Below are 25,229 nucleotides of genomic sequence, written 5' to 3'. Positions count from 1 at the left end.
TCAGTTGCACAATACCGACAGATTAAACAGCATGAAGCATGAGTCGGTGCTTATACGTCAGTTTGCTGATTAAAACAACCCTTCAGGCTAGTCTGGGCTCACAGTGCGACACACTGGGAATTTTCCAGGTGCTGGAGCTTGCAAACACCCGCTCCCCCACATTAGTCCATGGGCCATACGAGATGTCGGTATCGGAAAGGTGGCAAAGGTTATCGTGCATTTTTGAAAAGCTCTATATCTGTAGATTATATTTTGGTATGATAACCCTTTCTGAGACACGGCTAAATTGGTGTTATCAGCCGCTAGAGTTGGTGTCCCATTAACTTTACATTACAGGGGAAAAAAACTAAACATTAATCTGCTTTAAGTAACATATGAGGGGTCAACCTATGGGTTTTTCATGATTCTAAATCCATTGCAAACATCTGTTTATGCATAAAAAACATTCATTGGGCTAAAACGGCCCCCACAAAAGTGTGAACTAAACCATAATCTTGTGGGCCGTTTTTTAGCCCAAGGAATGTTTTTTTGTGCAAAACAGATGCTTGTAATGGATTCAGAATCATGAAAAACCCCTAGTTCGACCCCTCATATGCTACTTAACGCAGATTTTTTTTTGTTTTCTTTCCTGGGATACCAACTCTAGCGGCTGATAACACCAATTTAGCTGTGTCTCAGAAAGGGTTATCATACCAAAATATAATCTACAGATATAGAGCTTTTCAAAAATGCATGATAACCTTTGCCACCTTTCCGATACCGACATCTCGTATGGCCAATGGACTATAGGGCAGGAGCCTATCTCCTGTTTCTGTAGCATGAGGCAGCTTGACATAGCCTACAAGTACAGTACACCCTCTGGACATAACGCTATGTCGTAGGGACTTTTGCCCAATCCAACCCTTGGTGCTGAGTGCCAAGCAGGGCACTGGGTAATGGATCCCATTTTCCAGAGTCTTTGGTATGATCCGGCTGGGGATCAAACCCCAACCTTGCAGGCTCCGTAAGCCACTGAGCAGGTAACTTGAGAAGCTAACCTACAAAAATTACCCAAAAAATAGTTTAGCTACTTTACGAGTTACACAAATATGAATGTTGCTCAGCTACCAGCAAGCTACAGCAAAATGTAGCTCAGCGGTAGCTTGTGTAGCTATGGGGTGTCAGATATTGTGATTACCATTACTGACACCTGTTGGTGCTAATCTGCCTAATCACTAGAGGGTGATGGCAGGCGGTGGCAGCTGAGGAGGGGCCTCAGACACTGGGGGGGGGTTGAGGAGGCCTGGCTGCAGGAGGGGGAGGAGACTGAGGAGGCCTTACAGCAGGAGAAGGAGGAGGAGCCCTGGGTGCTGGAGGTGGTGAAGAAGGCAGAGCCCTGGTAGCAGGAGCCTGAGGAGGAGGCGGAGCCTTGGGAGCAGGAGCCTGAGGAGGAGGCGGAGCCTTAGGAGGAGGCGGAGTCTTGAGAGCAGGAGCTTGAAGAGGAGGCGGAGCCTTGGGAGCAGGAGGCGAGGAGGCAAGAGGTAGAGCCCTGGGCGCTGGAGGCGAGGAGGCAGGAGGTGGAGCCCTGGGCGCTGGAGGCGAGGAGACAGGAGGTAGAGCCCTGGGCCCTGAAGGCGAGGAGACAGGAGGTAGAGCCCGGAGCGCTGGAGGCGAGGAGACAGGAGGTAGAGCCCGGGGCGCTGGAGGCGAGGAGGCAAGAGGTAGAGCCCGGGGCGGTGGAGGCGAGGAGACAGGAGGTAGAGCCCGGGGCGCTGGAGGCGAGGAGGCAGGAGGTAGAGCCCGGAGCGCTGGAGGCGAGGAGACAGGAGGTAGAGCCCGGAGCGCTGGAGGCGAGGAGACAGGAGGTAGAGCCCGGGGCGCTGGAGGCGAGGAGACAGGAGGTAGAGCCCGGGGCGCTGGAGGCGAGGAGGCAGGAGGTAGAGCCCGGAGCGCTGGAGGCGAGGAGACAGGAGGTAGAGCCCGGGGCGCTGGAGGCGAGGAGACAGGAGGTAGAGCCCGGGGCGCTGGAGGCGAGGAGGCAGGAGGTAGAGCCCGGGGCGCTGGAGGCGAGGAGGCAGGAGGTGGAGCCCGGGGCGGTGGAGGCGAGGAGACAGGAGGTGGAGCCCTGGGCGCTGGAGGCGAGGAGACAGGAGGTGGAGCCCGGGGCGGTGGAGGCGAGGAGACAGGAGGTAGAGCCCGGGGCACTGGAGGCGAGGAGACAGGAGGTAGAGCCCTGGGCACTGGAGGCGAGGAGGCAGGAGGTGGAGCCCGGGGCGGTGGAGGCGAGGAGACAGGAGGTGGAGCCCGGGGCGGTGGAGGCGAGGAGACAGGAGGTGGAGCCCGGGGCGCTGGAGGCGAGGAGGCAGGAGGTGGAGCCCTGGGCACTGGAGGCGAGGAGACAGGAGGTAGAGCCCGGGGCACTGGAGGCGAGGAGACAGGAGGTGGAGCCCTGGGCACTGGAGGCGAGGAGACAGGAGGTAGAGCCCGGGGCGCTGGAGGCGAGGAGGCAGGAGGTGGAGCCCGGGGCGGTGGAGGCGAGGAGACAGGAGGTGGAGCCCGGGGCGGTGGAGGCGAGGAGACAGGAGGTGGAGCCCGGGGCGGTGGAGGCGAGGAGACAGGAGGTGGAGCCCGGGGCGGTGGAGGCGAGGAGACAGGAGGTAGAGCCCGGGGCGGTGGAGGCGAGGAGACAGGAGGTAGAGCCCTGGGCACTGGAGGCGAGGAGGCAGGAGGTGGAGCCCTGGGCGCTGGAGGCGAGGAGGCAGGAGGTGGAGCCCTGGGCGCTGGAGGCGAGGAGACAGGAGGTGGAGCCCTGGGCGCTGGAGGCGAGGAGGCAGGAGGTGGAGCCCTGGGCGCTGGAGGCGAGGAGGCAAGAGGTAGAGCCCGGGGCGGTGGAGGCGAGGAGGCAAGAGGTAGAGCCCGGGGCGGTGGAGGCGAGGAGACTGGAGGTGGAGCCCTGGGCGCTGGAGGCGAGGAGGCAGGAGGAGGAGCCCGGGGCGGTGGAGGCGAGGAGGCAGGAGGTAGAGCCCGGGGCGGTGGAGGCGAGGAGGCAGGAGGTAGAGCCCGGGGCGGTGGAGGCGAGGAGGCAGGAGGTAGAGCCCGGGGCGGTGGAGGCGAGGAGGCAGGAGGTGGAGCCCTGGGCGCTGGAGGCGAGGATACACGAGGTGGAGCCCTGGGCACTGGAGGCGAGGAGACAAAAGGCGGAGCCCTGGGCGCTGGAGGCGAGGAGGCAGGAGGTAGCGCCCGGTGCACCGGAGGCGAGGAGGCAGGAGGCTTGGCTGGTGAGGCCTTAGGAGGCCTGGACTGGAGAGAGGATAGTAGGTGCTGCATTCTGCTGTAGTTCTGCAGCATTCTACTGCTGTTCTGCAGCATTCTACTGTTGCCTTCCAGGAATTTCTGGTAAAGGCTTAGGCTGGTGCTGGGCTCCTCTTCAGCCATGGCAATGTTACAATTCTCTGCTTCGATGGACCATGAAATAAAGGTTTGAGTTCCAGGTGTTATGGGGCTGGCTCAAGGAGGGTTAACACTGCCATGGTTCACCGATAAGAGTGAAGAGGAGGAGGAGGACCAGGATGTTGTATTTGAACATGGTCATGGTTTATTTATCAGTGACGCAAGACCAGGTTTAGGCCAGACAGGGCTCTCAAGGTGTTTTCTCTTTGGCTGCTGACAACAGAGTGAGGGCACAGGCAGTATTTATACACTCCTGGCCACTGATTAGTCAATGAGTTCAGGTGTGATGCGTGAGTGCAGATGAGGGGTGGGGCCAACCATGATGATGGGCCAGGGGGCAGGGTTGCTGTCCAATTAGACTTTTGTACAATGTCATTGTGGGGAAGCGCAATTATAAGCCAATCAAATTAATTGTCTGTATAGCCTGACTGTATGACTACTTACTGTACTGGTCAGCTGTTGTTGGGTAAATTACACTGAGACAGTTTCAGACTGTTTGAGGATGCACACTGGAGAGAGACCACATGAACTACTGTATAATACTATTATAATTTCGGGGCTGACAGCGGACCTTTAAGTAAAGTAAAATATTTGAGTACTTTTTCCCACCACAGAATAATTTGACAAAGAAAACATTGATAATGTGTTATGCCCTGCCAATACTAACGTACACACATAGACATCAAAGGGGGCTTGAGCCCCTGCCCTTTTATCGGTCTGTAAAAAGTGCCCTCTCACAAACATGAATGCAGTTTTTACTATGGTGAAAGAAATGAAAATGCCACCTTTCTGCGGAATACCATTCAAGAGAATTATTGCCTTGTCCAAACTCTCCTGAACTTGAATGCAGCATCTTGTGTTGAAAGAATTGAAGGACATCTACGGTATTGGCTTGATTATGCTTAGTTCAGTGTGGTATCACGCACCGAAAACAGCAGACCGTGTCGCGCTGCGACCAAAAGGCCCTTTTAGAAATGTCAGCCCCTGCCTCTTTAACATTCTCTGCACGTCCCTGCTGTGAAAGATTACGTAATGGCATAAATTGCCATAGGGGACGGCACAGCACTGTGTATAAAACGTAGCAACTGGACAAACAATTTGGGAGAGGGGGTGACAGAGGAGGGCAGTCATGAGGGTCTTAGACACCCACCTGCTTTCATGTCTGTACTTGACCTTGATGATGTTCTCTTCATTCTCTCCTTTGTCTTCCTCGCTGTCCTCTTTTTGTGAGTTACAGGCACAGTTTAATCTCAACGGAATGTACAAGGATGGGGACTTTATTCTGGGTGGCTTGTTTCATATCCACCTCTACTCGGTCTTCCCTGAGCTGTCTTTCACCTCCAAGAGACAGGATCCTACTTGCTACGGGTGAGTTTCAGAAATACTAGAGCAAAGCCAGACTTGAGAAGTATCACTACTGCAATGCAGAAATACACTTTTAGGGTACAGGCTACCAGGGGTGTCGCACCAAATTCTGGGCCCTGGGTACAATGATTCACTGTGGGGCCCCTCCCTGTGCTTTAACTATTGAAAAATAGCAGATCTACAAGCTCACAGCGCGGCACCGAGTGCCGCTTGTAGATCTGCTATTTTTGAAAAATCATGAAAATCTTTGAATAATTCAAATCCTTCTGAGGATTTCGATGTCAGTGGAGCTCAAATCTTTTCATGTGAAGGACCCCCAAAATGGTATGTATTTGGCCACGGACCCCCATCTCCAAATATTAATGAGTTCCAGGGACCCCCCCCCCCCCCCCCCCAGAAGCAAAATTTGAGTTACAAATGTTCGCTTAAAAAATACATATATTCAAAGATGTGCACACGTTTTCCACGACTTTTCAAAAATAGCAGATCTACAAGCTCGCAGCGCGGCACTCGGTGCCGCGCTGTGAGCTTGTATCTGCTATTTTTCAATAGCTAAAGTGTAAAATAATTAAGGCCCCCTCCACCACCTTGTGACGCTCCTGCAGGGTACCGTCACACCAAACGACCTGCAGATGTGCTGTTTTATCTCTTCGGTATTTACTGCTATTTTCCTGAATATTTCCTGCAAATGCTTTTTTTCGTCCTTTTTTTAGAGAGAGAATGGAGGGTATTTTAGCAGAAACTCGCAAATGGCAAGAAACCGTAATAATAAATAAAATTGCGGTGTGATGGTGCACTAAAAGTACATACGGTACGTGGACGAAGTAGACAATCTACAAGCTCACAATGTGTCGCATTGCGACGCATTGTGAGCTCGTAGATCGGCTATTTTCAAATGGCCGAAATGTATATTTGAGCTGAGGTGGTTAATGTGTGGGTTAATCAAAATCTACAAAGTCACTAAAGTTTTCAAATAATTGTAGTGGAATAAAAGTACAATATTTGCCTCTGAGATATAATGGAGTATGCTAGTAAAAGTAGCCTACAGAAAACTGAGGGGGAAAAAAACACATACTTACTTAAGTACACTGCTCGAGTACATGCAGGCCTACTGAGTTCCTTCCAGGGGTCTTCAACAGGGGGTCCGGGACCCCTAGGGGGTCCTCAGAGTTACTACAGGGGTTCCTCCAAATCTGTGATAGAAGCTTTTTCCCCCTTTTCTACATTAACCACTTGAACCCTAGTGTTCATATTCTGAGAACTTTAGCCAAAAATAGCAGATCTACAAGCTCACAACGCCTCGCGCTGAGAGGCGTCGTGAGCTTGTAGATCGGCTATTTTCGGCAAAGAGGTTTTGTTTAGAGGGGAAAAAGAGCAGACTAAGTACAGAGTGATAGGTCAAGTTTATTAAGTATTGACGGTTCAAGAGGTTAAATATCTGAAAACACAAATTGACATGAATCCAGAATACCCTGATGATCGTATTGTCAAACAATGAAACTATATGGAATCTCTGAAAAGGTTGTGGGGGTCCCTGCGTCATCTCTCTCTCAACTAAGGGGTCCTTAGCCTGAAAACGTTGAAGACCCCTGCTTTACACAACTGCTTTGGTACGTCAATGTATATTTCTACACAGATAACAATGTGTGAGGTTACTATAGCTGCATGTTGTGTTAGTTTTGACACGCAAAGGTTCCGATGGGCCCAGATCATGGCTTTCGCAGTCACCGAGATCAACAGAGACGCCGGCCTACTGCCCAACGTCACCCTGGGATATAGCATTTATGACACGTGCCACTCGGTCGGAGTTGCATTCCGTTCAACGTTGTCACTGGTCAGTGGCAGTGAGGAGCATGTCCAGCTGGATGAAAGCTGCGTCGGGTCTCCTCCGGTGCTCGGAGTGGTGGGTGCCGACTCCTCAGCCAATTCTATCGCCATCTCTAGTATATTAGGTTTGTACAGAGTGCCCATGGTAAGTCTTCTTTCTTGAACCCACATTTTACGTTCATCACCAATTCGATTTTGATGCGTGTATTTAATTTTGGTTTGGCTATTTGGTCGTTTATTTACTGATATAATGCGATGCACAATGCTTAGTTTCTTAACCCAAGCATCTGTGTCATTTTAGACTTGAGCTAAAAAGCATTATTTTATACTTTTACTATTCAAAAACAGCAGATGTGCAAGCTCAGAGAGCTTTTAGATCTGCTATTTTGGCCGTCATCCTGAATGACTTTCAAAACGGAGTAACTCTATAATTAAAAACAGCTGTTTTTGGAGGAATGCGCATCAATGGGAATCAAACAGGTGAATGTAATCAAAGGTAATATAAGGTCATTTTTTTTTGCATTTTCTTTTTGCATTTTTTTTATTGACAAAATATTACAATACATACAAAGAACAGGTCAAAAAGCAGTCACATCACAATAAAATTAAGAAATACAAGGAAAAAATATAATAAAATAAATAATAAGCTTGGTTACTTAGGTAATATATTCATCACAGATTCTTATGGTTTTCACAGCTTTAGTGTTAGTACAATGTTTTAAAGTATCTAAGTATGACAATAGTAGGGCTTTAAAAACAACAATATTTGGACATTGGTTGGAAAATTTGGTACAATGAATATGATATTTAGCTAGAATTAAGAGAAGGTTAATATTCAAGAAGTCTGTCTATGTCATCACACAGCACATTTTGTTCACAGGAAATAATTAAGATTTAGCCTTTTATGGACTTTTGATATAAAAATACACAAAAAAATGTTGGCATCTAGTGTTAGGAATGCCCATATGATTACCACAGCTCTAAAAGTGTGAAAAACGTAATTTTCATTTCACTAGGTCTTTAATTGATGGACTCCATGTCTAAAGGGGAACACACACTGGACACGGAGGTGGCACGGAAGCGGCGCGTCAAAACATACGGCCCCATTATTTTCAATGAACTAACCCACACCGGCGGCGTCAGACGCGCGCAGCCACGGGTCTGCCGCGCCGATACGCCACTGTTCTATTTTTCCAGCGTGTTCTCACATGGTTCTCCCCACCGGGGGAAATGGATGTGCTGTGTGGCAGCGCGTCGCATCCAGTTGGGGTTACCGCGGGGCACTTCACGTGCGTCGATACCGCAACGCGACGCTGCGCAGCCGCCCGCGTCCAGTGTGCGCTCCCCTTGAAAGTCCAGCGGAATTGAAGATTCTCAAAAGATCATTTCACTTTGACTCAGAGATGCAACATAAAATTATATAGAAAGATGTATTCACAGAGTTGTAACATTCACACTTCAGACATGTTGTTTCAGTAAGGCACAAAGACTGACTTGCAGGGACATGCTGGGCACAAGCACACAACGCACACAACGCCTCGCACCGCGAGGCGTTGTGTGCTTGTAGATCTGCTGTTTTCACTACTTTTTGTGCAACGGCCTTGTATGATGAAGCAGGGCTTTGTTTTGCGAAAAAATGTACAAATTTGAAACTTGGAGATACGAGGTTTCTGCCCGACATTGACGATTTACTTTGTTGGCCGCCCAGCCCCCAAAATGGAACGAAGGCCGACATTTTATTTAAAATGTTTTCCTAATGGCCGGCCTGGACCGGCCGGGAATGAACCGGCCGTTCGGGAGTTGTCCCGCTTTTCCCAATGGCCAGCACGTCCCTGCTGACTTGCCCTCTCCTAACGGTCCATTCATAAAGTAATTGGCTATAAACAAATTTAAAAAAGAAATCAAACAAAAATTAAACACATTCTTCTTCTCTACAGAACTAGTTAAAAGCCAAGAACATTATCTCTTTCACACAGCAATACAACAAAGGGGCTACTATGTGGCAGCTATGACCTTATCTTCGTATCCTCCCTCATCCTAAGCCTAGCAGCTTTGTCTCAGCTTAGGGCCATTGAACACAAAGCAATCAACTAAATATAATATATAATTCACTTCAGAATCTCCTTCAGTGGTTGAGTGTGAGAGAACAGCCTTTGTTGTGAGATTGTGGAGAGGGATTTCTCCCCACTCAACCCTAACTTAACCTGGAATAAATAGATGTTTCAAAGACTAAGCTAAGGTTTTATTTTTTGTGTTGTTTTTCAATCTGAGCACTTTCACAATACGCTTTTGCACTGGAGGAATGTAGACTTTTTGGATTGGCACTGATATGTTGTGTTTGTTTGCTTTATGACGAGATACAGTGAAACACTTATGAAGTACCGACTCTAATGGACACGTTATTAATAACTTCTGAACAGATCATTTGTGTGTTTTTCAGGTAAGTTACTATGCCACCTGCTCCTGTCTGAGTGACTGGAACCAGTTCCCTTCCTTCTTTAGAACAGTCCCAAGTGATGCCTACCAGGTGAATCTTTGTGTGATAGGATTATTATTTTTTGAGCGGAGGTAAACCGCTCTTAAGAGAGTGGCTGTGCGTGTGTCTGTAGCCACTTTTCCTCAGCGTTTTGCCATAGCAATGTGTTTTCCTCAGCGTTTTGCCATAGCAATATGTGTGTGTGTGTGTGTAGCCATATTACATCATATTACATCACCAATTATCTGTAGCCACTATCTGTAGCCACTTTTCCTCAGCGTTTTGCCATAGCAATGTGTTTTCCTCAGCGTTTTGCCATAGCAATATGTGTGTGTGTGTGTGTGTGTGTGTGTAGCCATATTACATAATAATAATATAATAATAAACTTTATTTGTATAGCGCTTTTTAAGACAGAGTCACAAAGTGCTTGACAGTAAAAACGAAGGTGCAGCAAAGAAAACAAAACAAATCAACAATATCGTTACAGTAACATCATATCAGAAATAGGAAAAGCAAAAATAAGAAGATATAAAAAGCATACAAGGAACAATAAAAACAACGGTGAAATCACATGTGCTAGGGGTTGAAGGCAGCTCTATAGAGGTGGGTTTTTAGCAGTGTTTTAAAGCGGGGCAAAGAATCAGCAAGTCTTATATGTTCCGGTAGGGCGTTCCAAAGCGTTGGGGCTCTGAAAGAAAAGGCCCGTTCACCTCTTGTAATGTAATTACAGGTAGGAATGATCAGCAGTCCTTTGCCTGAGGATCTAAGAGCACGAGACGGTTCATAGGGGACGAGTAGATCAGATATATAAGAGGGTGCGAGGCCGGACAGGGCCTTGTACGTGATGAGTGAGATTTTAAAGTCTATTCTAAATGAGATAGGTAACCAGTGCAGGGAGGCTAGAATAGGTGTGATGTGGTCAAATTTTCTGGTGCCAGTTAAAAGTCTTGCAGCTGCGTTCTGAATGAGTTGGAGGCGATGAATTGATTTTTTAGAAAGGCAGGAGTAGAGGGAATTGCAGTAGTCTAGGCGTGAATAAATAAATGCATGGATGACCTTTGTCAGATCAGGGGTAGACAGAAAGGGTTTAATTTTAACTATATTCCTGAGATGGTAGAAGGCAATTTGGACAACCTTTTTTATGTGCGTTTCAAGGGAGAGGTCCGAGTCGAGGAATACACCCAGGTTTCTGACTGTGGGTTGTAGGTTGGGTAGCAGTGGCCCGAGGTTATTTATTATGGGAGCTGGGTCTTTGGGCGGGTTAAATACTATAATTTCGCATTTGGTGTTGTTTAATTGGAGAAAGTTAACGGTCATCCAATTTTTTATGTCGGCTAAGCAGGAATGGAGATTGGCAATGGAAAGGTTGTCGTCGGGACTGATGGGTAAGTATAACTGAGTGTCGTCTGCATAGCAGTGGAAGTTAATGTTATGTGCCCGTATAATGTTTCCCAGAGGAAGTAAGTAGAGGGAGAAGAGGATGGGACCTAGAATCGATCCCTGGGGGACGCCACAGTGTAGGTGGGCCTTAGACGAAGTCGACTCGCCGATGCAAACTGAGAAGTGTCTATCGCTCAAGATACATCACCAATTACATCCTAGACTTATATCCTAGTCTTTTTCCTCAGCGCTTTGCCATAGCAATTTGTTTTCCTTGGCGTTTTGCCATAGCAATGTGCGTTATGCAAGCACGAACACCACTCACTTCACATTAGGTGTGATTTTTTACATTGTGAGCCTGTAGATCGGCTATTTTCGGTAAAGAGGTTTGGTGTAGAGGGGAACAGTGTTGATTTCGTCGACTAAATCTATGACGAAAAACGTTCGTCGACTGCGCTTTTTTTCACTGACAAAACTAAATAAAAACTAAATAAAAACTAAGCTGTGATGACTAAAACTAAGACTAAATAGCCTATATTGACAATTTCGTCAAAACTTGACCAAAATGTTGGGGAGGGACTATAGTGGAGAGGAGATTTTTTTTTTTCATTTTATGTTTGGTTGTTCACCGTTGTTGCGTTGCGACGCGTTGTGAGCTTGTAGATCGGCTATTTTCAGCACGCAACCGAGTGTAAAATGAGTCTTTACGATGCCATCAAGGCCTGCCAAAATACATTTTAGTCGACTAAATCAACTGTAGATTTAGTCGCCTAAAATCTTATGAAATTCAGTCAACTAAAACTAGACTAAAACTAAAACTTTTCAGGTGACTAAATTATGACTACAACTAAATTACATTTTATTCAAAAGACTATGACTAAAACTAAATCAAAATTTGCTGTCAAAAACAACACTAGAGGGGAAAAAAACGGACAAAAAAGTACAGCGTGAAAGGCCATCTATTGTGCACTCCTGTTCCATTGTCTGCTGAATAATCTAACAAGCCTAATACACACATGCCTAATCCCTACATTCTCTATCCAATCAGGTGGAATCTATGCTCCAGATCATGAGACGGTTCGGGTGGACCTGGGTGGGGCTGCTGTTTACTGACGACGCCTATGGCCGCAATAACGCCAGGTCCTTCCAGTCGGAGCTGGCCCAGTCCGGTTCCGGGTGTTTGGCGTACATAAAGGCCCTGCCCTGGGACCACGACCCAGATGAGCTTCAGAGCATCGTCACTGTGATGAAGACGTCCACGGCTCGCGTGGTCATTTCATTTGTATATGGCAGCTATATGGTTGATCTCATAGAGGAGGTAGGGGTTACGATCCATGATAATTTAGGGCAGGGGTCTTCAACAGGGGGTCTGGGACCCCTAGGGGGTCCTCAGAGTTACTACAGGGGGACCTCCAAATCTTCCAATCCTTAACAACTTGAACCCTAGTGTCCATATTCTGAGAACTGTAGCCAAAAATAGCAGATCTCTACAAGCTCACAACGCCTCGCGCTGCGAGGCGTTGTGAGCTTGTAGATCGGCTATTTTCGGCAAAGCGGTTTGATGTACACTCTAATTAGAATGATGGAGTTAGGTGGTTTGACCGACGGTATTTATTTTATACTTTTCATGGTTCAATATTACTAACACACACACGCACGCACGCACGCACGCGCACACACACACACACACACACACACACACACACACACACACACACACACACACACACACACACACACACACACACACACACACACACACACACACAAAGGGTGTTCAATAGCACAGATTTATGAGATAGCTGGTTTCTGCGCCACAAATAGTGTTAGCTAGTTATTTACTGCGATGCAATGTAATCACTTTCCCAGGGTCATCAATAGATGAACAATTGTTTATTGTTATGACACTTTTTCTTCATTTTAGATTTTGGTCTCAGCACTAACCTGAACAATAAGATCACAAACTGACATCCAACATGACCAACTGTTGTATTGTTATAATTTTATTCTATTGCACATGTCTTGATTGTTGATGGATCACTGCATTAGCTGTGCTTGTTTGCCAGGGACGTGCTGGCCATTGGGAAATGCGGGACAACTCCCGAACGGCCGGTTCATTCCCGGCCGGTCCAGGCCGGACATTAGGAAAAAAATAAAAATAAAATGTCAGCCTTCATTCCATTTTGGGGGCTGGGCGGCCAACCAAGTAAATCGTCACTGTAGGGCAGAAACCTCGTATCTCCAAGTTTCAAATGTATACATTTTTTCGCAAAGCAAGGCACTGCTTCATCATACAAGGCCAAAAGTAGTGAAAACAGCAGATCTACAAGCACACAACGCCTCGCGATGTGAGGCGTTGTGTGCTTGTAGATCTGCTGTTTTCACTAGTTTAAATCATTTTTAAAATGGTTTTGGACATACAAGGTTTCCACCCGACAATGACGAAATATAACTCCTGTAATTGGCCCACTGGCTTGTCACTTGTCATGATCTGAAATGGCAAATCTTTGAGTAGCAGCAGTGCTATAGAGAGAGGTCTCTCTATAGCGCGCAATGAGGGCCTCTCCAACTCTTTTTCCCGGGCTGAATCAGGGGCCCAGCACGTACCTGTTGTTTGCCTTTAAAGGTAGGCTGCAGTACACACATACATTTTGCTCAACACAATCAACAGGTGGTAAGGCAGACTGTGACAGGTCTGCAGTGGATGACAAGTGAGGCGTGGACCACAGATCCTACATTCCAGACTCCTCACTACATGCCGTATCTGAGAGGCACCCTGGGTATTGCCTTCCGTCACGGAGAGATGCCGGGACTCAAGGACTTCTTGTTAAAAATACATCCTAATGACCCCGACAACAGCCATGGAAAGACCATAGTGAGTCTTTTGTTTAGATCAGTAAAATGGTAAATGGTGCATTTATTGGTTCGACCTCTCGTTGGTCGAGCCACCAAAACCACCAAAACCTTATCCCTAATCCTAACCTCAGTAAAACTAACGCTGGTGAATGAGAACCTGGTGAAATGCTAACCTGCCGATGCTGGTGAATGCTAACCTGGTCGGACCAATGATGAAGTGACTATTTTTGATAGGCTATTGTGGCAGTCATTGTTCTAATACTTTGTGTGGATTGTCTATATTTTGCTTTTGAAATGCAGATAATCTATAAGCATATAAATAACCACATTTATAATTTAATTCATAATCAAAATCAACAAAAAAGTATCAAAATCATCCCAATTTAAGTTGGTATATGGCCATTTCCGGTTTAAAACGGCCGTTTTGAATTTAGAAAATGTCAGAAATGGATTCAGCATCCTCAATAACCCCCAAAACCACTCCAATATTGTTCAAATCGTCCAATCAGTTTTTGACATATTTTCCATTATTATAGGTGATTATGCTAATTTAATCTAATTATGCTAATTATGAAAATTGCCCAACATATGCAAGTTAGCATCCGGCAGTTTCTAACTGCTGGGGACCCATACTCAATATTTCTAACATAAAACTTTAGGGTACTCAAAATGTCCGGGTTCACAATGGGGCTCTATGGGCTGGCTACTGGACTATTAGATAATTATAAATAATAAATAGACTTGATGCCATATGATAAATACACTTACACAAAAATACATACAATGCACACTATATGCAGTACATACATGTGCATCAATAAGACTCTGACCCACTATAGTACCAATGTTGTTTTATGTTTATGCATTTATTACTGTTTTATAATAAATGCATGCGTGTATATTTTGAGTTATTTAAGTTATTATTTAAGTTAGTTAACTTATCCCATTTTTTTATTTTATTTATATCTATTTTTATATATATAATTTGATACTTATATAGTAATATTTTTATAATGTTTTGTATTTATTTATTATCTTGGTTTTAAACATTTTTTTTTTAATTGAATCACTGATGTACACATTTTCAATTCTTTATCTAAACAGTCCCCCTAAGTTGGTACTTGGTCTCTCGCACATTGAACAGCTTCTGCATGCAGGGTGGAAGTTCTTTACGGTGGGCTTTATACATAATAATGGCAATCTTTAGATCAACTAAATCTTCAAATTTGAGGATTTGTGTATTGATAAATAGTGGATTGGTTGGTGCTAGGTAATCAGATTTATTTATTATTCTTATGGCTTTTTTTTGCAGTATGAAAATTGGGTTGATTATAGTTTTGTATGCTTTCCCCTACTTCCACACAGTAAGTAAAGTATGGAAGCATGAGGGAGCAGTAGAGTAAATATAGTGAATTGTTATTTATAATAGGTTTCAGTTTATATAATATAGCAATGGTTTTTGATAATTTAGACTTTATATTTGTTATATGTGGTTTCCAACAGAGTTTATTGTCTATGGTAATGCCCAGAAATGTATGTTCATTTACTTGTTCAATTTCCACGTTATGTATTTTTAGTTTCACTGGTATATCGATTTTCCGATTACAAAAGAGAATATATTTTGTTTTACTAAGATTTAATGATAACTTATTAACGTCAAACCACTTTTTGAGAATTTGTCATTCTTTTTCCACTACACACAGAAGCTGTTCAAGATCTCCACCCGATTTATATAGGCTAGTGTCGTCTGCAAATAATACATATTTAAGCTGAGTCAATACTTCACCGAGAGTGAAAAATTAAAACAAACGTGGTTGAATTCACTCTTAAGAGTTAAATTATTGTTAAACCATCTGCATTATTACTTAAAGTTATACTCTGTAAGTTGCTAAACTAGTGGTCAGTAGCGGTATTGCTTTTTTCGGACGTTTTTCGGCCGGAGTCGTCGCGGACCACCGCCGCGGACCACCGGAGCGGCGCCGCAAACCACCGCGACCGATAGTAATCCGTGGAGGGGTAGAACGCATGGTAGAACGTAATTTTCTGTCCAGGATTTGGGGATTAAGAGGTTAAAATCCTTCACCATGGTAAACACTGTAGCTGAGCGGAGGCGCTTCCTGAAGACCAGAGCAGATAAGCTGTGATTGGCCGGTAGTGTATCATGTGTGTATGATCTGCGATGTGATTGGCCAACGTATACACAACGTATACAGATGATGCAGATTACGTCATTTTGCCGGGAAATCCCGCCCCTGTCACTGCTAAGAAGAAAACATATAAAGAGAAGGCTTTAGAAGCTGAAAATAACGGAGTGGGTGTTCTAAAACTTTAGCGATTTAACAGTTAGGACAATTTTAAGATTTATTTTATAAAAAAAGTTACATGGTATAACTTTAATTTATAAGAGGTCTACACAATTAGAGAATGTAGAATAATTGTTATTTGGATCAACGTTATCTCTCCTATATGGTACCAGACCAAAACAGCATGGAATTGTGTGCAAACAACTCTTATACAACGATAACAAGTTTTGGGTCTGAGAGACTAAATCTCATCAAATGGTGGTCCATGGCTCAAATGCCGAATAAATAATGGACCGTGTTATGAAAGAACTGATGCCTGTTGTCTGTTGATGTCTGACGTCTGTTATTTTTATAGCAGCCTGATGACAGGCTGACTTTTAGTACTTTAAGTACATTTTGATGCCAGCACGGACTTTTACTTGTAAAAGACTATTTCTATATCGCAGTATTGATACTTTACTTAAAATATGTGAGTATTTCTTCCACCACTTGGACCTACCTGTGGATCATACCAGTGTCTACCTTATGTGGATTACACGGTCGACATGCACTGCCATTTTGCACCTTAATCCCATGTACTGACTTTTATTGTGTGTGTGTGTGTGTGTGTGTGTGTGTGTGTGTGTGTGTGTGTGTGTGTGTGTGTGTGTGTGTGTGTCAAATAACGTCCTGTATATCAAGTATATCATGCACAGCATACAGTAGGCCACATCTGCTGCTATACACACCCTTATATGTTATCTCAGGTTCTACCAGTATGCGTATACCGTTGTTTCCTGTTGAGATTGGCAGATTTCACCCAGGTTTTTTCATCTCACTCACGTCATTTGTCAGCTGACCTCACTCAGCAACGAAATAAATAGAAAATAAACAAAAATTAAAATAAAACAATTCACAGGGGGCAAGCAGTGATCACCCCATGATGTGCACTGCAATGTAGTTTCAGTGATTTGTGATCTGGGCAGCTTGCCCCTAATCCCCCCCCCCCCCCCCCCCCCGGCCACTTAATGAAATGAACTCATAAAAGGCACCGCTCACTTCAAACTGGGTGTGATTTTTTTAACTTCTGTAAACCTGTGATGTGACAATAAAGTTGTCAAAGCTGATTCTGTTGTTATTCACAAAGCATTGCGTGCGCTTACGTCTCCATTTTGTTTCTTCAGGTGAAGCAGTTTTGGGAGAACACATTTCGGTGTAAATTCACACCCTTTCCGTCAGAGTGGGTGGGCACTGGTGAACGGGTGTGCACTGGACAAGAGGACCTCGGAACAGCAGAAAGCACCCTTTTGGATATGTCTAACCTCAGGGAAGAGTATTGTGTGTACAAGGCTGTGTACGCGCTCGCCCATGCCCTCCATGACATGTTGCAGTGTGTGCCAGGAAGAGGGCCTTTCACTGGGCACAGCTGTGCCAGTTTGCAGGCAATACAGCCATGGCAGGTGTTTCTTGCTGGAATTTTATTCAGATAAACTCTCTCAGGAAATCCAGTATTCACTGACAGGTAGAGCAGGGGTTTTCAAAGTGGGTGACGGGGCACCCTGGGGTGCCGTGACGGCAATCCAGGGGTGCCGTGACGGCAATCCAGGGGTGCCGCAAGATAATTTGATAATATTTGGAATTTATTTGGACACTTGAAAAAATATTTAGTATCATTTTAAACTTGAAGTAGAAAGTTATTTTCAGTCAGTTCTAACCAAAATGGCTATTATCTCAACGTTTTCCTCGCAACATAATCACTAAAATCACTGTCAGGCAGAAACCTTGTATCTCCAAGTTTCAAATGTGTACGTCTTTTGGTAAAGCAAAGCCCTGCTTCATCATACAAGACTGTCGCACAAAACTAGTGAAAACAGCCGATCTACAAGCGTGCTTGTAGATCTGCTGATTTCACTAGTTTAGTACATTTTCTAATCTAGATGATAAATAGAAAACAAACGGTTTTGGACATAGAAGGTTTCCACAAGACAAAGACGATATGCTATAAATATAAGGTGCTGGGAGTGAAATTATGCCTCAGATTAAAACAATGTTTATGGGGTGCCCTGAGACAAAAAAGTTTGGGAACCCCTGAGGTAGAGGTATAGGGGCCAAGCAGGAAATATTTCTCCATTAGTATCTGTGGGGATGATGGTGGTGAATGTTGAACTGAGATCAATGTACAGCATTCTGGTATGCAGTGTGGTCGATATTTCATCTTCCATAGATGGGTTGGGGCCACCGGCGCCTAACTTTGTCACCACTAGGGGGAGCACAAATTGAGTATCTTCGGGTATAAAGTCGGCTAAATGGGTATTTTCCTTTATTAAATCATATTTTTCCTTTCACAATATTAATTCGGGTGTCTTTGGGGCTTCAAATTGGCTATGTTGACAACTCCAGGCAGTCAGTTCTGTTCATATTAACTCACCGTTTATTGCTCCATTCCTTGCTGTCCCAATTCCTCCTCCATCTGCGCCATCCAAAAGTTGCCACTCTGTTAGCCATATTCTCGTAATTCGCCGCAAAACTTCTTCCGAGTTTTACTTACTTATCTCCAGATTTTCCACAGAAGCTCCGTGTCAATCCCTCATGTTCACTACAGTGTCCACAATGTCACTCGTCTTTAGCAAACATTAAAAAAAAATCGTTAATCACCCAAAAAAAGACGCTTTAGAGGAGTTGAAAGCCTATTAATTTCCTTAGTGGGAACACTCTGAGAATTTGGTCAAATAAATTGGTTGAAAATAACTAATATTTTGGGACCATCGCTCCATTGTTTACAATGATTTGTAATGCAGGCTCAGACATTTTGCCACCCCATGTGGTCATGTGATCCAAGATGGCCGTGATGTGAAAGGTCTATTGACTCATTTTGTAAAAAATGCCTGGAGCAGCCTGCATTCAACATGATCTTACATGGGATTATCGAAACTGGACTTTCTTTTCTAATTATATGACATCAATTTGCACCTTTGTGCACCATCGATGGCAACCAAAAAGATGAAGACCATGGTTCAACTTGTGTATCAGGCATGCCACGATACCTTTGGTGTGAAGGAAGGCCAAACGGTCAAGCCACCTTCAGGCCCTAGTAGGAGGCAGCGCCAGATCACAGAGTTGCGGAAAGAACTAAGAACCCTCAAGAAAAGGTGGAGGAAAGCAGATGCTGAGGAGAAAACGGCCCTGAACGAGCTAAGCTCAGAACTGCGGAAAACCCTAATCCTGCTTCGAAAGACGGAGACAAGCCGGAAAAAGCAGAGCGAGAAGCGGAGACAGAGGAAGGCTTTCTTCAACAATCCCTTCCAGTTTACAGCCGGCATTCTTGGAAAGCCAAAAGGCGGAAGACTGACATGCACAAAGGAGGAAGTGGAGGATAGTGTGGCAGCAGCCCACAGTGATCCCAGTAGAGAGATTCCACTGGAGGACTGTCCATTCCCAATGCCAATACTCAAGCCACACACCCCTTTTAACATGTCAGACTTCACTCTTGAGGATGTAAGGGCAGTAGTGGAGAAAGCCAGAGCAGGGTCTGCCCCGGGACCTTCAGGCACCACTTATAAGATCTACAAAAACTGCCCATTGCTTCTAAAGAGGCTGGCAAAGCTTGTCAGGACGCTCTGGAAAAAGAAGCAGGAACCGTGGCTCTGGACAATTGCTGAGGGCTGTTTTGTCCCCAAAGAACTGAACTCATCAGGACTCGATCAATTTCGAGAGATCTCCCTCCTAGATGTCGAAGGGAAGATATTCTGGGCCATCGTTGCTAAAAGATTAACATCGTACCTAATCGCCAACCAGTACGTGGATACAAGTGTCCAAAAAGGAGGAGTCCCAGGATACTCCGGATGTTTGGAGCATACATCAGTGATCAGCCAGATCATCAAGGAAACAAAGACCAACAAGAGCACACTCTCAGTCGTATGGCTAGATCTCACCAAGGCCTACCCAAGTGTACCTCACCAGTTGATCCAAAAAGCATTGGGGCACTATCAAGTTCCATCTGAGGTGGCCAAGCTTGTGATGTCTCACATGGATTCACTGAAGATGAGGTTCACTGCGGGAGATTTCACGACCAAATGGCAGAGACTCGAGAAGGGCATCATGGCAGGATGCACAATATCCGTGGTACTGTTCGTGGCTGCCATGAACCTCTTACTAAAGGCAGCAGGAATGCAATGTAGAGGACCAAAAGCAGACGATGATACAAGACATCCATCCTGCAGAGCGTTTATGGACGATGTAACAGTCATGACTCCGTCGATCCAAGGAACACGATGGATCCTAAGTGCTCTGGAGAAGATGGCAACTTGGTCACGAATGCAATTCAACCCAAAGAAATCTAGGAGCCTAAGCATACTGAAAGGGAAGCTGACAAAAAGCATCTTCAGTATCCAAGGGTCGGAAATCCCAACCATACAAGACCAAGAAATCAGATGCCTTGGAAAGAACTATGACAGCACCCTGAAGGATGGTGGCAACCTCAAAAGCACTGTGGCTCAGTTAAACACCTGGCTCAAGGCGATTGACAACAGTCAGCTTCTTGGAAGGTTTAAGGTGTGGTGCTTCCAGTATGGCATCATTCCCAGACTGCAATGGCCATTCCTGTTGTATGACTTCCCCATGACTCAGGTGGAGGCAATGGAGAGACTGTGCAGCAAATTCATACGAAGATGGTTGGGAGTCCCCCCATCGTTCAGCGCAGTGAACCTGTACAGCAAGACATCCAAGCTCCGCCTACCAGTTTCATCAGTGGTGGAAGAATTCAAAGCCACTAAGGCAAGAGCAGTTAGCACACTGCTCCTATCTGAGGATGAGAAAGTCAGACACGTTAATAAGTCCATCAAGTGTGGCAGGAAGTGGAAGCCTCAAGAAGCAGTGAAGGAAGCGGAAGCACACTGGAGGCACCAGGAAATCGTCGGTGTGGTCTGTCAAGGACGACTGGGACTTGGACACTACAACACCAAGAGGTGGAGCAAGACCAACTCCAAAGGTAGGAGAGGACTTGTGGTGCAGCGGGTCCGTGAGGCAGCAGAAGAAGACCGCCGTGTAAAAGCAACAGGGCTTGCAGCCCAAGGACAGTGGATGCAGTGGGACGAGGCACTGGATCGTCCACTGTCCTGGAAGGAACTCTGGGGTACCGACCAGGGCAAGTTGTCCTTCCTCTTGCGAGCAGTTGCTGACCTCTTACCAACCCCAAACAATCTGAAGATCTGGGGGAAAGAAGAAAATCCATCCTGTATTCAGTGCGGAAAACCCCTTTGCTCCCTGAATCACATCTTAACGGGATGTCCCAAAGCACTGGGAGAAGGCCGTTACAGGTGGAGACACGACAAGGTCCTTACAGAAGTTGCCAAATGGACAGAACAACAGAGAGCAATGGCCAACAAACATCAGGCACCACCACCGGAAGTCGTCCGGTTCCAAAGGCAAGGAGATAAGGCTCCTAAGGCAAGAACAGCTGCCAAGAAACCACCTTCCATTTTACACCGAGCTTCAGACTGGGAGATGCAAGTGGACCTGAAAAGGAAACTCGTCTTTCCAGAAGAGGTGGCTGTAACCTCTCTTAGACCAGACATGGTCCTATTATCCAGGAGCACGAAAACCATCGTAGTAGTAGAACTAACGGTGCCCTGGGAGGACAGGCTAGCCATCTCTCACCAACTGAAGAAAGCCAAGTACCAGGATCTGATTGATGAGGCTCTTGTGAAAGGATGGTACGCAGCCTTATTCCCCATCGAAGTCGGCTGCCGCGGCTTCCCAGCAACATCAGTGCGCTACTTCTTGCAGAAGATTGGTTTGGAACCCAAACTACTCAAGAAAGCCACGGGGGAGATAGCAACGGTAGCCGAGACTACATCAAGATGGATATGGCTGACAAGAGCCCGCAGTTGGAACCCCGGAGCAGGCGAATCTTAACCTCATTGGCACCTCCCAGTGAAGAAGCAGATGGTATGCGGCCAGGTTTAGACCTGGCTCAGGGAACAGGACGCCCCTGCCATGCATAGTCCCGAGTCCAGTTGCAGGGAGCGGTAGGGAGACGTCCCTGACCGCGGGCCCCACCATCCGGAGGTGTTCTGGGATGAAAGGGGCGAAACACCCGTGAGGGATGGCTCCCAGCTGATGACCCTGCAGCTGGTGCTCGCAATGCTCAGACCATCCTGCCACCAAGGATTACCAGCAAGAGGAGGAGCTTGCAGCATTTATAAGTAGCTCTAGCAGATTCTGCTTGTAGCAAAGCATCTTTGATGTTTATTCACCTGGGATTATCGAAACTGGACTTTCTTTTCTAATTATATGACATCAATTTGCACCTTTGTGCACCATCGATGGCTGGATTTGATTGAACATTTTTATTCTATAATTTTTCAGAGAGAGGTAAATAAATAAATAAATAATGCTGGCAGTAAAAGTGTTAACTAAATAGTAAATACCATTATCAAGTCAACTCAACTATCACCTCAACTCTCAGTTCCTATACCAATCGATCAGCTCCAAAGCTAACACAAAATTATTTTGTTTGCTAACAGGGCTGAAAGTGTGTTGCCACATTTGACAGATTTTGTGAGTGAAACAAGCGGCTGATAGGGGGAGCCAAAGCCGTACCTGGCTCTGTTAACTAGGCGGCCCTGATTGCGGAAATGAGCAAACTGTAATGAATTAATTAATTAATTAATGAATTAATGCTTCGATGAATTGAACTGAATTAACACAGGTTAATTCAATTAAGCCAAAATTGATGTTTATTGCGACCGTAGGTCGCATTTACTACCAAAACCTCCACCGGCTGTCCGTCCTGCCCTGCTCATATCTCCACAACCGTTGTTCCCATCCATGCCAAATTTTGCACACACACTGCTTACCTGCCAAACTACAACCTCCAAGGACCCCCGGAGCTCCAGGGACCCCCAGGTCCCTGGGGGACCCCAGGTGTAAAAAAATGTCCCTCCGTGACTCACACGTCACACTTTTGCCCTGCTTATATCTCCACAACCGTTGCCCCCATCCATGCCACATTTTGCACACACACTCCTTACCTGGCAAACTACAACCTCCAAGGACCCCCAGAGCTCCAGGGACCCCCAGGTCCCTGGGGGACCCCCAGGTGTAAAAAATGACCAAATGTGCAAAAATGACCAAATGACCACCCCAACGGGGCTGCTCACGGGGAATTCCTGGGGACCACCCACTCCTGGTGCTCCAGAACGGATGCAAAAGTGGTGGCGCCCCCAGTGGAGGACCCCCTCCACTGCAGCTCACATAAAATGCCGTAACTCGGGCTAGGAGCGTCCGGGAGAGCCGGGGCCGGTACCTATTCGTCCGCCAACGCAACACGGAGACCCCACCCCTCATTTCTCACATGGCCCTCTTCTAGCGCCACCTTCAGGCCGATTTTTAAAACTCATTTTTGGACACTGCTCCTACAGTTTTTGCCCTAAAATCACGCAAATCGCTACACAGTATGTCTACACTCATCCCATCAACATGAATCTGTCCCATATAGCGCCACCTTCAGGCCGATTTTTAAAAACACATTTTTGGACACTGCTCCTACAGATTTTGCCCTAAAATCACGAAAATCACTACACAGCATGTCTACACTCATGTCATCAACATGGATCAGGAAGATTGTGGAGATCAGCGACCTACGGTCGCTTATCTCCCGATTAGGGAGTCTTACTGGTATGGTGTTGTAACTTGTGCAACATGTTGCTCATCACTATTTCTAGCTTGTGTACTACCTGGAAAAGATCAATTTCACAACATCGTTTGGTGATCAAGTATCATTTGACGAGAACGGTGATGCTTTACCAATCTATGATGTCATGAACTGGGCGTGGCTCCCTGATGGAAGCACAAAGGTTCACAACGTAGGCATGTTTAAGAAGTCAGCCTCCAGGGGTGAAGAACTCATCCTTGATGAAGACAGAATCTTCTGGAGCTTTGAATCCACAAAGGTCACTTTGTTTTTTGTTTTTAAATGGCTAATACCGAACTCAGGATGTGAGTTTATGATGATGTAGTTTAGTTTGGAACTGAGAATTTAAGATGATGTAATTTAGTTTGGAACCGAGATTAATTAATTTCCTCTGTAGCCTCCTCGGTCAGTGTGCAGTGAGAGCTGTTCCCCTGGAACCCGTGTGGCCAGAAGGAAAGGGGAACCTGTCTGCTGCTTTGACTGCATCGCTTGTTCCGAGGGAGAGATCAGCAATGAGACTGGTAGGTTTACTCTATGCATGCATGTGATTATCTTTAGGCTGATAGTCTCCTTGTCTGCCCCTTTATCCTCTCCTGTTTATTAGACTCTACAGAGTGCACCAGTTGTCCAGAGGACTTCTGGTCCAGTCCCCAGCGTGACCGCTGTGTCCCCAAGAGCATGGAGTTCCTCTCCTACCACGAGGCCCTGGGTATCACGTTGACAATCATCTCATTGCTAGGCACACTTATCTGTGCCGTTGTCCTGGGAATCTTCATCTATCATCGAAGCACGCCCATGGTGCGCGCCAACAACTCAGAACTCAGCTTCCAACTGTTGCTGTCGCTCAAGCTGTGTTTCTTGTGTTCACTTCTGTTCATTGGTCGTCCCAGAATGTGGACCTGCCAGCTGAGACACGCAGTGTTTGGTATCATCTTCGTTTGGTGTGTTTCCTGTATCTTGGTAAAGACTATGGTGGTGTTGGCCGTGTTCAAGGCCTCCAAGCCTGGAGGAGCAGACATTATGAAGTGGTTTGGTGCCGTGCAGCAGAGAGGAACAGTTCTGGTTCTTACTTCTATACAGGCATCAATCTGCACATTTTGGCTTGTGTTTGCCTCACCAACTCCTCATAAAAACACACAATACAACAGTGATAAGATAGTCTATGAGTGTGAAGTAGGATCAACAGTAGGTTTTGCAGTCTTACTGGGTTATATTGGTTTACTGGCTCTCCTCAGCTTCATCCTAGCTTTCATGGCATCTTCCAGACAACTTCAACGAAGCCAAGTTAATCACTTTCAGCATGTTGATCTTCTGTGCCGTGTGGATAGCCTTCATACCAGCGTATATCAGCTCTCCAGGCAAATATGCAGATGTGGTGGAGGTGTTTGCTATTTTGGCATCTAGTTTTGGCCTTTTGGTGGCACTGTTTGGACCAAAGTGTTATATAATCCTTTTGAAACCTGAGAAAAACACTAAGAAGTCCATCATGGGTCGGGGTGCCACCAAGATGTAGAAACAACGACAACATATCAATATATTTTCTGTCTGTATTTTAAAACAATAAATGTGTAGGCCTATGAAAATTGTAATGTCTGTTTAGTATGATACCACTTTGAAACCCCTTAATAAGTGTTAATAATAATAAATTACCATGAATTAAAAATTGATGATAACTTATTATTTGACTATTTCTTTATCCAGTTATATATCAATATCATTTATATCAAATCTCATTTACCTTAAGGAAAATACAATTCTTTCAGAGGCAGGGTCAATGAATCATTCAATGGCATATAACAAGCATGACAAGAGAGTAACTATTTCTAATCAGCTGATTTATTTTCCAACTTCAGAGATTACAACAGTCCACTGCTGGTGGATAGAACAATAATTTCAGAGTGTTGACTGCTACGGTCTCTT

General features: G+C 45.6%; 2 protein-coding genes across 2 annotated transcripts in view; one reads left to right on the top strand and one right to left on the bottom strand.

Annotated features, from left to right (window-relative positions):
* Positions 1 to 25,229, bottom strand: part of nop16 (NOP16 nucleolar protein homolog (yeast)) — a 134,621-nt gene that overhangs the window by 54,249 nt on the left and 55,143 nt on the right. The gene's annotated exons all lie outside the window — the stretch shown is intronic.
* On the top strand, positions 32 to 24,822 carry LOC308304095 (vomeronasal type-2 receptor 1-like; the record flags this gene model as incomplete). Its single annotated transcript, XM_080748654.1, is given in 14 exon segments — positions 32 to 56; positions 1,219 to 1,367; positions 1,470 to 2,765; positions 2,814 to 3,257; positions 4,667 to 4,797; positions 6,472 to 6,766; positions 9,062 to 9,148; positions 11,527 to 11,796; positions 13,150 to 13,353; positions 16,801 to 17,076; positions 23,341 to 23,568; positions 23,707 to 23,830; positions 23,914 to 24,565; positions 24,567 to 24,822. Coding segments are annotated over 14 exon segments (4,437 nt in total).

Source organism: Nannobrachium achirus (assembly GCF_963921795.1).
Source record: "Nannobrachium achirus genome assembly, chromosome: 19".
Taxonomy (NCBI): domain Eukaryota; kingdom Metazoa; phylum Chordata; class Actinopteri; order Myctophiformes; family Myctophidae; genus Nannobrachium; species Nannobrachium achirus.
Note: the sequence above shows the minus strand (reverse complement) of the source record. Positions and strands in the feature narration are given on the sequence as shown.